This window comes from Petromyzon marinus, chromosome 1, assembly GCF_048934315.1.
Source record: "Petromyzon marinus isolate PM22_M1 ecotype Great Lakes invasive population chromosome 1, UKy_Petmar_22M1.pri1.0, whole genome shotgun sequence".
NCBI lineage: Eukaryota > Metazoa > Chordata > Hyperoartia > Petromyzontiformes > Petromyzontidae > Petromyzon > Petromyzon marinus.
In genome coordinates, this window is record NC_133667.1 from 23,832,919 (window position 1) to 23,845,334 (window position 12,416).

The 12,416-nt window shown below is 42.3% G+C and overlaps 2 protein-coding genes across 3 annotated transcripts in view; both read right to left on the minus strand.

Annotated features, from left to right (window-relative positions):
- The window catches only part of LOC116938518 (ceramide synthase 1-like), a 61,257-nt gene extending 59,138 nt beyond the window's left edge, over nt 1-2,119 (minus strand). Inside the window, exon 1 of the mRNA XM_032945675.2 lies at nt 1,507-2,119. Within this exon, the coding sequence (XP_032801566.1) occupies nt 1,507-1,809 (303 nt within the window). The 5' untranslated portion in view covers nt 1,810-2,119. The remainder of the gene's footprint in view (nt 1-1,506) is intronic.
- A 3,314-nt stretch (nt 2,120-5,433) lies between these two features.
- Nucleotides 5,434-12,416, minus strand: part of CTDSPL2 (CTD small phosphatase like 2) — a 32,762-nt gene continuing 25,779 nt past the window's right edge. For both annotated transcript variants that reach the window (XM_032945699.1, XM_032945690.2), the window contains 4 exons: nt 12,318-12,397; nt 11,155-11,281; nt 10,487-10,582; nt 5,434-9,776 (listed from right to left, as the gene is read on the minus strand). In XM_032945699.1, coding sequence (XP_032801590.1) covers nt 9,711-9,776; nt 10,487-10,582; nt 11,155-11,281; nt 12,318-12,397 — 369 coding nt within the window. In that variant the 3' untranslated portion in view covers nt 5,434-9,710. The remainder of the gene's footprint in view (nt 9,777-10,486; nt 10,583-11,154; nt 11,282-12,317; nt 12,398-12,416) is intronic.

The following is a 12,416-nucleotide window of genomic DNA, read 5'->3' on the forward strand; positions in this document are numbered from 1 at the left end:
ACATCTGTGAAAAAGAGCATCGCAGCTCATCGGATTCCTCCAGTTTAAATAAAGATTCCGCATATGCGTATATATTAGGGCTGAACGATTTGGGGGGAAATATCTAATTAGCGATTTTTCTGACAGATATTGCGATTTGATTTGCTATTCATTTTTTTAAAGTCAAGCTTCAGTTCAATATTCACTGTGTAATAGATTTAAAACATGTGATAAGCATTACCACATGCTGTACCATCAAAATATGAACTGCTCTATATATTCTAATGCAAGTATGAGAACTTAAAAGATATTAATTGCTTTCAACGTGTATTTATTAAAAAAGTTAAATAGAACAATCAAACATAGAACAATTATTAAGTTAAATAAATAACGTTAAAACAATACAAATAAAACAATTCCAATAAGAAAGTAATAGGACTTTTCAAATCGCAAAAAAATCGCAGCCTTTGCGAATTGCTAATCGCATTGTTTCAAATTGCGATTTCCATTTGAAATCGATTAATCGTTCAGCCCTAGTATATATCCATTTAATGCATACGTATTTCAAACAATGACGTGTCTACGCATACAATTTAAATGTACATTGCGTGTTCGTATGACCACGTGCGTGCGTGCACGAGACGTGAGTGCAAAGATGCGTCTCGTGAAACGAAAATACCGGTCGCATTATTATTGCATGAATCATTTGACGAATACTGCGATGGCAGTGGTGCACAACAACAATTACTGATGTCGATGTTACTGGGTGTTTTTTTGTTGTTGGAACGTTCGTATGTGTAAAAGCCAACACGCGGTTGTTATTCCGAGTACAGCAGTTGGCAGGGATATAGTTTGCAAGCGGGCAAATTACTCAATTGGAATGTACGGAACAAGCAGGATCCTCCTGGGTAAACAATCGAGCGAGGGAAGCAAAATCCCGATTGCAGCCAGAGGCTAAAACATTGGGAAGAAATGAAAGGATAAATTGGGAGAAAGACGAGACACTTCAGTCTGGGCTGGGCAACCGAGAGAGATTCTGACAGCTGCATGATAGGGGGGGGGGATCATAGGTTTCCAATAGGTGGCGCATAGGATGACCATACTTCACTACGCTGGTCAACGTGGGTGGGTGAAAGCGTGGAAGATGGGGGGGGGGGAAGGAGAGCAGGATCGGTTCTGACATCACTCTTCACCGAAGAGAGTCTTTGGCTGGGAATGTAACACGGCGGCTCGCTGGGTTCATTGCGCAGTGTGCTAAGCAATGCGTCACCCGCTCCCTCCGAATTTTTTACGCCAACCCACGCGCATAATGTACGTGCATGTGTGGATGCTGTGTGCGTGCGTGCGTATATTACGTGTATAGTATGACCAAGTGACCATACAGCATCCACACACGTGTGCACGCGCGTCCACGACGCGCGTGCGTGCGTACCACGTGCGCCCGTTCCACACGCCCCCCCCCCCTACATCCCATCCCCCCTCTGCACCACACCGCCTTCGCCGCCCGTCTCTCGGTGCGTCTCCTACCCCGAAGACCTTCTCCGTGGCGGCGTGGCGAAGCAGCGTCCATCCCAATGCGAGCCCGAGCAGAATGGCCGCGTCGGACCAGCTCACGAAGGCGCTCTCCCGAAGGGCGTCCCAAGCCCCCGCGTAGCCGCAGCCGGCGCAGTCGCGCCACGCCCGACGCCACGTGCCCTGCGCCAGCGAGAAGAGCTCCACGTAGCCGGGCATCTCCGCCGACGCATCAGCGCCAGCGGATTCTGAGATTCCCGTGCTGCTGCTGCTGCCGCTTGTGCCGGGGTTTCTCGGCCACTCGTCCTCCTCCGCCATGATGAGATGGGCGAAAATGAATCGAGAGAGAGTCGGGGGTGGTGGTGGCACAGGAGGAGTAGCGGAGATCGAGTGGAGGCAGCGGGGAGTGGTGGCGTGGGTTGATGGCAGCGGGCGGGGAAGAGCGGTGTGGCGAGCCCGGTCCCGTTGTGTTGGAAGCGATGAGAGGCAATGGTGGTTCGGCGGAGGAGTGGAAGGGGAGGTGTCGGAGTGGAAGGGAGAGGCTAAAGGGAGACGGGGAGGGATGTCCGTGCTGCCTGCGGGGAGGGGAGCTGGGCGCAGGGTGAGACGGATTGGGGAGCATTCAGGGGATTGGCGAGCGCAGTGAGTGGCTGGCCCCGTTCGGTGTTGTAATCGCCGCCTTCTCAAAGCCCCCCCACCCACCCCCCACAGTGATCAGCCCTGGCCGGGATTATTGAAACGCGGTCACGTTTCCTGTTCTAAGGAGCGCAGTGGAAAGACCTTCCCCCCCACCCACCCACGTGTTATGCGAGATTGGTGCAAAAATCTGCGATTTGAGCTGTACATCTGCTTAATCGTTCGCTCTTCGCAGCACTGCATATTTCCTGGAAAGTTGGTCATTTCAACCATTGGTTTTCATCGTTTGTCGTGCTATTGCACTTCATGTATGCTGGAATTTTCATTTGCAAGGTTGTTGCGGCGGCTTACTTATGTGTGTATATTTATTTTAAATGAATCGATTTAATGCCGTGGTTAAACCATGCTCAATATTCATCGACATCCCAACCTCGCGTGCAAACAAACAAAACAATATACAGCACATTCTCAATTGCTGAAGGTTCGGTCACATTGCTCAGGAACGTGTCTTGAATGCATAAAGGAATACGTTGAGCACATTAGTTGTAACAATATTCGTATGTTCGCTGCAGGCTAACGACGTTGAGTAATAAATACATAATCCAGATTCTTTTGTTTGTCAAACGGTTTTACTTAACTTGATTCCTCTGTTTGTCTGGGTCAAATCTTGTCATCAAAATTTCGTCCACTTCCCGTTGTCCAATCAATTCCACATTTTGCACAACGTACTCAGATCCGGTGACAATGCGTGCCTGTATCAAAATCGGCATCAATTAATTTGCTACTTTAAAGCAATTAACATTTTGTATGTACGCCTTATTAATTAGATATATATTTTGTTGTGTGTGGAGATCAAACACGCAGCGGTCCCTAAACTGGTGCAATCGGCTCGCACAATAAGCAGGCGCTATTGATGCACTTCTCAAAGACCGTGAGTAAAACGAAGTTGTTAATAAAACCGTTGTTAAAAAAAAAACTTTTTAAACGAGTTTATTTGGCTTTTGTACATGTTTAACTCGTGATGGACAGGATTTCGCTGTAGATTTATCCGACAATCACCTCCACCGCAGCCTCCCCACAAATGTAAAATTACACTTTCCCGAGGTTTCAATTTCGTGGCAGCGCTCAAACGATTAAAATAACTTTATTTTACCAGGTAAGGCGCACTGAAGATATACATGACTTTCACAGAAGCGACCTGACAAATGATAGTTCAACGAAGTGGCTTTGACCATCATGTGGAAATTTATAGCAGCCAAATACTCCAAAGGCCATGTGTCTTTAAGTGTGGAGGGGAAACAACCGGGAGGACCTGGCGAAAAATCCACGCGACCAGAGGGAGAACATGCACACACTTCCAAATATACAGGTAGTCCCCGACTTACGCTGGCCCCCGACTTACGCTGGTCCCCGTCTTACGCTATTTCGATCTTACGATAGCGATATGACAAAATTGTAAAATATTTTACATTTCGCGCGGTAGGCAAACGCAGCAGTGTTACGAGGTACGATACTGTAACTTTATCATCGCCATCCTCTTCCGACAACTAAGTGAATGTAGCCATCAACAACCAAACATCGTTCAAGTTATGCAGACGACTGACAGAATCTTGATGAGTACAGTAGAATATGATACGTTATGATACGTTCAATGCGTGTACGATACGTAGCTTTAGCCATTTCATTTTAGGGTTACCACGATACGATACATACGTTCAATGCATGTTAAAAGTTTTTATAGCAGATAGGATTGTTTCCTGAAAAAAAAAACTTTATATTAAATTGCAGTTCATATAGTTAGGCTAAAAAATTACCTTGTTTTTTACTTTTAATTTTTACTGTGCAATACAGTATTGTAATTAATAAAAACAGAGTATATAGTTTATACAGTACTGTAAATTGCTCTGTTTTGCTAAATTATCACCATTATTTAAGACTCCTGGGTAGGCTAGGGCCATTTTCGACTTACGATATTTTCGACTTACGATGGTGGTCGTCGTAACGCATCTCCATCGTAAGTCGGGGACTACCTGTTTACAGCAGGCGTCAAGGGCTGGGGTCGAACCCACGCGCTCCTACATACCAGGCGAATTGGATCACACGTGTTAGGGACATACATACAAACACACACGCAGTTGACCCCTCTCTTTTTAAGTGTTCTTTCCAAAAACAGCACACACACACAGCCACACATCCCCACGTGGACACGGCACGCTCCGCTCACAATGGCCACATGGTCGCTTTCCGGCCGCCCCGGTTCAAGATGTTTGCAGTCACCAGAGGGACACGTGCGGACAGACGCCGGGAATGAAGAAGAACTTGCACCGAGAGGAAGGAGCCATCCGCAAAGCGGTGCACCCCCCCCCCCAACACAACATCAAGGATTCAGGAAAGCAGACCGACCTGGCCGGGATATTTTTGGAAAACATCACCCGCGGGGGTGGTGCGTAGGGGAAAGAGAATCGGAATATGTATTTATACTATAAAGCTCTTTTTCACCGATGTCCAGTTACGGGGGCACGGGGTCAGAACCTTACAACAAACAATACAAAACACGACTAAGTGCAAAGTATAGGAACGGTAAACAAATCACTTTAAAAAATATATAAACAAATAAAACGAAACTATTTTTAGCTTAGCGTCGCATGAACCACACACAAGCCACGGGTGTTTAGCAAGCAGCTGCTGGTGTAGATCCCCCAAGCACGCGATTATTAATTCTGGTGACCCCAAATCGGCTTCCACTGTAGATTGTAGAAGACGGACTTTTGGTGACGCGCGTAACGCTGGTGTTTGTTGATCGGTGAAAGATAATAAAATAAACTACTGCGACTAAAGTATAAAACAACCGACATTCTCCACTAAGTGGCGGTGACATCACCACGACGTTTGTGCCAGGCTAGGTGCACTTTGAGGCCACGTGAAGCGTCAAACGCCCGCTGGCAGGTCACGGGACAGACCCCAGGTGCTATGGATTGACTGAGATGACTTGGCTGACGTGTTCACCAGCTGTGCCCCCTACTTGTGCCAACTTGCAGTGGTTTTTATCCCCCCCCCCACCACCACCGGGCGCTTCGCTCGTTGTTGTGAGCGTCGCTCCACTGCACCTCCGTTGTTGATGAAGGGCGACTTGCCTCCAAGAGTCTCCTCCCTTAAACCACCTAATACAACATCGAACTCAAGGGACGTATATCTCGTCGCAGTGGCCCAAATGACAAAGCCGGTTTTGGATCAACGTCAGACGTCTCCTGAACGTCACACACACACGCAGCGGTGTATATAAAACAAGACTTGTTTGCACGGAAATAAAAATACATATTGCTTTATTTTGGTACACCAAATGATGTTGCTACTTGTACTTACTATACAGCACATATAAAACGCCTTTAATAAATCCGTGATGACAAAAAAATGTCCAAGTAGGTTATAAACAAAATAAAACGGTAAACAAAAACGCACGTAAACTTTACGGACGGTATACGTGTACATGTGCTGTTAGGTGATGTTATTGTATTTTACCTAACATGCTCAAAATCGTTTTAAACTTGAATGGCGACTGAGTTTCCACAGTTGAATGAACACGAGATCAAAATGTGTAAAGGAAATTGCCATGCCGATTCACTTTGCATGCGATGTTACGCATCTCGCATGACGTTTTGGATTAAACAAGTTTTCGTATACGGACAACTTACCGCTTTTTGCACTTTAAAAAAATCTGCCTCGACGGTGCATGACCCCAATTTAAAAATCCACTTTGCACACAGCCTAGAGTTTATATAGATGGTAAGAACAAAAATTGCTTGCAACTTACCTTAACCCAGGCTTGTTGACGATAGTTTCATTCTGCTCGACCAACCATGCCGATAGCGACAATCGGCACTACACGCGTGTTGCAAATGGCCATGTGTATACAGGGCTGCTTCATTCTCATGCAGAGCAGGTGATCAGGATGTATGCTGACTCTTACCGGGATGTTCACCACGTAATTGTCTCGACCGGACAGCAGCTGCTTGGATTGTAGCGTCTTGTGTTTTGTTCAGGTCAGCTCAATGACACACTTTGGGCAGTTTGTTGGGATTCACTGTACCAATACTTTGTACATTCTGGTGCGCTTGTACATTCTGGTGCGCTTGTTGGGAGATATCATTTTAATTGGTTTCAAGAGACCGGGCAGTCATTGCTATACAAATGGCCCATTCGTGTTTCTTGTGAGAAGACCATCTCCAAAAACCAAACTGAGGTCGCCGGACAGGGCACCCCTTATGGAAATGCAAAGCATGGAGAAGAGTTGCCACCTAGTGAGTGGGCAAGTGGTTTAATTGAGTGTAATACTGTAGCGAGCAGAGTAGCATAAAATACAATAAAATTTGGAGCGAATATGGACACCATATCGTACGAAAAATATATTTTCGTTTCACTTTAAATTCTTGAAGCGCAAATCAAAGTCACAAAACATGCAGCAAGATACAACAAAGGCAATGGAGTAAACGCGCATGGCTTGATAAATCGCATGGAATTAAAAACTTTGCTGGTGCGCTACATCAACACTTGTTTCAGTGGCCAAAGAAAACAAACTGTGCACACCAGCCAATAGTGTGTTTTCAAGAGCAACAACCATCCATGCAAGCATCGGGCAAAGCAAATGAGAACTACATAAAATTCCAACTTGACAGGAAGCCATGTGTATAAAACGGACCTTTTCATTTCAAGATAGCACAAGCAAAAACCTGTACAGTACACAGTGCAAAACCTATAGCTCGGCTAATAGTCGGCTAAAAGGTGGTGTGCGTCTGTAAGTGTCGCAAGTAGAATTGGCATATGAAATCAGTGACACCAAACGATGTCAATAAATAGCAACACTTCTGGGTTATTCATTCAAAACTTAACCACCCTATTCTTGCCGTAAGCTGGAAATATATACTTTACAGTATCTGATCAAAACCAATTTGTCTGTCACTTCTACATGCTAAATCTGTCGTGCCAACAAGAGCACCTGGCAAATAATGAATGTTTTGCCTGTTTCAGCAAGCAAATCAGTGATATGCAACAGATCCCAATGCTTTTAACAGAATTACTGGTCAGTACAGTATGTAAGAGAATGCTAAATTTGAAAATGTGAAAGCTGATGTGAAGTACTGTCCATGCCTTTTGTAGAATAGTTTCCAATACTTTGCTGTAAATGCAGGACACAATATTGTTTTTTCTCTTTTGTTACCCTTTCTAGAGGGCGAATTAAATTTAATGTACGTAGAAAATGGAAATACAAAGGAACTACAGTACTTAAAAACTAGCCATTCTTTAATCTCTCAAAACATTTACCATTCTTTAATTAAATTTATTATGTGCTGAGCTGACCCGTCATTCTGTTAAATATTAAAACCTCTAAAACTTCAGACATACCTACTACAGTAGAACTCAGATTATCCGCAGTGAATTGGGTAATATCATAGGTTGAATTCAATTCGAATTATGAATGTGGCAAAATTCTGCAAAAATAAAATAACCCAAGTTCACAATTCATGAATGCAAAATGACCAAATGTCCTAAACAATGGCGAACAAGCACCGTCAATCAAATTCATCTCTAAGTCTGCACTTGACCCTTACTGGAATTCAATTATTGGCACGTAGTGTGGTGCCCTAACTATATAAGCCTTGTACATTATTTTGATCTCTGCGTGTCAATGACTATACATTACTTTAACACAACACATTATTTCATCTCGAAGAAAGATGCCGTTTACAAGTAGGTGAAAATATGGAACCTTTATAAGTCACTTTTTTATATAAATTTCACCAGAATTTTTTGTACATTCCTTCATCTCAGATAATTCAACCCAGTGCTTATTTTAATATGCAAAAAAAACAGAACTCTCGCCTTATTTTGTCCTAAATCATGATCATACGATTATCGGAATTTATGGCAAAATATCGTACTGTGGATATGCGTACCTTGTACTCTTAGCGGTATAGTACCCGCACTGATAATCCCATCTCGAAGCCAACAATGAGGTTGTCCCGTAAAATATTGAGGAAGAAATTAAGTCCTGATTAGAATATTCTAAAAGTGCTAGTTAATATAGTACTGTAATAACTTCGATATGGCAACTACAATTGCTTATATTAACCTCTAATTCAAAATGTAGCAATTACAGTACTTTTAGGAAAACATTGTTCTTTTAAAGCTTTTTTAAGGGAATTCTGATGTCATGGATTACCGACTGCATAAACGATTGAATGTACCACACAATTACTGAAACATGTTCCAGGGACAGTTATATCGATTATCTATGATGAGGTTAACCGATTAATCACAATACTGACATTAAATGAAATATTATCATGTGACATTGGTTTATGCTTGTTGCTAATTCACTTCACTTGATTACAGATAATTGGAGTTCCACTGTATGTTAAAACTCAAAACCAAAACACAACCCTATTGTGTGCAACACGGGGTAGGAGATGGAGCCCATTTAACCCACAATTCTTTCTGCAATCAGACACCACTCACTCTACAAATCGCCCAAGTGCCACGTTGGACAGACAAGACGGGACACCCTTGAACGCTTCAACTTGTTCCACGCATGCACATTGGCTATTTTACAAAGCATCAGACAGGAATGTCACCGACTTTAGGATAGAGAGCGAGGGGCGGGTAAGGGTGCTTATATCCAGGAAAGCGGGGTTAGACGTACATTACATATACTCGTACACCAGTAAGAACATCTATAAACTATTATAGGCAGTGACACAGTTCTGTCCATATTACCCTGGGTTAGGCCAAGACTAAAAGTCATCACGAAAGGTGCTGCGCAGCTTTTTGTACAGCCTGGAGTAAAAGCAGGCTGGTGGTCACCATTATGCATCTATTTACAAAGTTATTGACTTATCAAAATCTGCACTAAGTTGGCCATTTACATGAACATGGGTTCAGACAGGACTAGCTTTTCTTCATTCGTGTCCAGCAATACAGTCGAATGTTATGGATATGCATATAAACATCAGCAAAGATACACTGGGATCAACAGGTTAAAATAATACAAAAATACAAAGTTTAAAATTTGCGCTGCTGTTTAAAAGTAAAAACTTCCAATTTACACATTACACATTTACCCTCCTATTTTAGTCCAAGTTTTAAAAAGGTACTTGAACTATTTTTAAAAAGGGATATTTTACAAGATTTGCTGGTTTGTATAATTCACAAAATAAAACAAACGGTGTATTTTGATAAAACGTTTACATAAACAGATCTTAAATATGTAAAATTCTTCATAGCTACCATAGAAAATATAAGGTTTCTACATTAATTTGAGCTTTTTTTTTCATTTTAGCATGTTATGTTACGTATAAAAAAACAACAAACCTCATTACGCCAACTGATTTGGCCTAACTGGAAGATTAAACAACTTTCTGGTGGTGTCTGACGTAGTACACTTGTTGTAAAAACAAGTTCCAAGATGTCCGGAGTTATTCATGTGTCATACTACAATGTTGCAGGCGATGGCACTGATGTGCAAAGTGATGCTGGAAATTGAGCTGGGAAGGCCAGTAAACGGTGACAGCACCAGCACCATATCCACTTCAGTCTGGCGGCAGAAGGTCATGTAGGCGAAACTGGTCGTGGATGTGTGGACGCACATCTTCCTTCTGTACGGATATTAGGGGTGGAAAGAATCGCATTACAATTACAGAAATGCACTCAAGTGGAGAATTCATTTCACCATAGTTCTTACCATCACACACTGTATGCCATTTGTACTATGTAAAATGACACTATAGAGTATAGTGATCATGGGACCTCCCTTGCCAGTATCAAACCTGATTGGTGTGGACCAATCAGTTTCAAAGACAATGCATATACTACCGGAGCATGTTTTTTGTTTGCATGTTCACCACACGTATATGTGGTTAATGCAGACATGATTCCTTGCAAAAGGTTTCAGTTTGGTGTTTTAACATCTTAACACAACTGTTTTATTGCCAGAAAGGGTAAAACCTATTGTTTTGAGTATAGTGAAAGCACTATATAACCTTTTAAATGTATCAACCGAATTAAAACAAAACAGACGTGAGAAAACATCAGGGCGGTGGTGGTGGCTATGTACGCCGGTAAACAATTGATGGAGTATCAAGAGCGTATGTCCTATGGAGAAACTGGCCCCTCTATGGGACTGTACACAAATTTACACTGCCAGTTCATACCCACCGACAAAAACAAGTGCCGCTACTCCTTGCTCGACTGAGCAGGGAGACAACTTGCATTTGATTTCATTCATACTAGGTTATATTTTTTTGAGTATTTGAGGATAACACTTTTCTTAATGATATGAATCAGATCTTTTTGAAGCTTGGCTCACCATTTCCACCAGTGTCTCCAGGAAGGGAATGAGCTTGAGGAGCTCCTTGTCATTTTTATCGACAAACCAGCTCTCAATTGGGATCCCATTTGATAACTGGCAAAATAAGAGAAAAGAACAGCAAACGCATTATGGCAAACTTACATTTGCATATTTTGCAAGTCAGTTACGACTGACATTTATTTATATTTATATATGAGCAAGGTTCCCAAAACGTCACGTGAAGTCATGTTTGTATCAAGCACATATACAGCAGGGCAGTAATTAGCGCACTGCGATGATACCTAGCCACAGCGAACATCAACGGCGAGCCATTCCGGGATGCCTTCACAAACGCACTTTGATTAGCATGGTGGTGTACAGTCAAACAACCCCTGTGACCGATACAGTGTGGGAAGGGCCTTCATACAGCAGTGGATTGACAAAAGATTGTACCTTATTATTATTTATAATCACATATGTGTGTAGGACTTCTTTCGCACCGTACGTATCCACACGTGCTAATTGTGCAACACAAACATTTGAGTTATGTTGAAAGCCGACCTTGGATGGAACCCTATACATTTTTTTTAAATCTTAATAATGCCTTAAAGGTCACCAAGAAAATAAGTGATGTAAATATAATTTGTGGAATAAACACTTTTTCATTTAAAATTTATGTGACTTGCCTGATATGCAAAGGCCTGTGGGGAGTTGTCAACAATGATGGTCTTGGAGAGGTCCCTGCCCAAGATGTTGAGGTCCTTCACATAGTTGCCTTGCACACATACACAGTGCTCCCGAAAGAGCCTGTGTCTGCAGAGTAATTCCACCATTAACCATATATGTCACATAAATATACATGTCTCACAGATACAGTCAATAAATTATGCATTAAAGCATGCCCATGATTAAAAGGTCAATATTGATCTTCATTCATACGTAAATAAAACATCGAAAATATATTTAAACATGTATGTTTTCAATAAAGTGTACTGTGTACTCTAGGATCAAAACAGTCTTGCTCAAAATGACGAATGACATTGTTTGCCAACGGTAACCAGCTAAAGCTATTGCAAAAATACAATGTTTAGCTGATTACATTTTCAAAAATGTATGCAGTTTTACGGTTGATTACACTAAGAAATAGAGCATTAAAGTTTGGCAATGCATGAAGGATGTTGAGAAATTTGGCAAGCGTACCTACTTTTGCAGGTGTAAGGGCTGCTGCCAGTGTACCTCATTAATTAATTATATCTGCCATTGTGACATATAGCATAAACCTACAACTTTACCGTTCAAATGGGTACGTTTGTCTCTCATTGGTCAGATGTCAAGCTGTAACGGATGACCCGTTAAAACGCAACCTTCGACTCGCGCAATTGGCTGCCCGCTCACGTACACTGGATTGGCGGACTGTGAACGGGATATGCTGACTAGTAGAATGGTTTGAAGGGCACAAAACTCAGGACATTTAAGCACAAAGGGAGGGTCGGTTAGAGGCCCATTGGGGGATCAAGGGAATGATTAGGTAAAGGGTGAAAATTGGTTCAGAAGGATATAGAAGACTAAGGATGGGTATATAAGAACTTGAATACAGCTCACTTGGGACTACTCCATACGCATTACATTACTAGCTCCAATAAAATGCTCTTTGTGAGTCCTTTATACAGGTACGGAATGTAAGCCTAAAAATAAATATCTCCAAAAATGACTCCAACTTGTATGGATTTATGCGGGGTGCCCAAAATTCACAGGTATTGCCAGCATGTGGTGGAATGTAATTGAGGTATGACAAAAAGCAATCAAAGTATCAAAACATCAAGAGGCAAAAGTGAAAACACCAGCTTACTTTACAAGTTTCTTTTTTGGATCCAAAATGTTCAAAAGTTTATCCGCGTAAACCTTCTTGGAGGCCGTAAAGAGGATTACCTGTAGAAAACAGAAATTT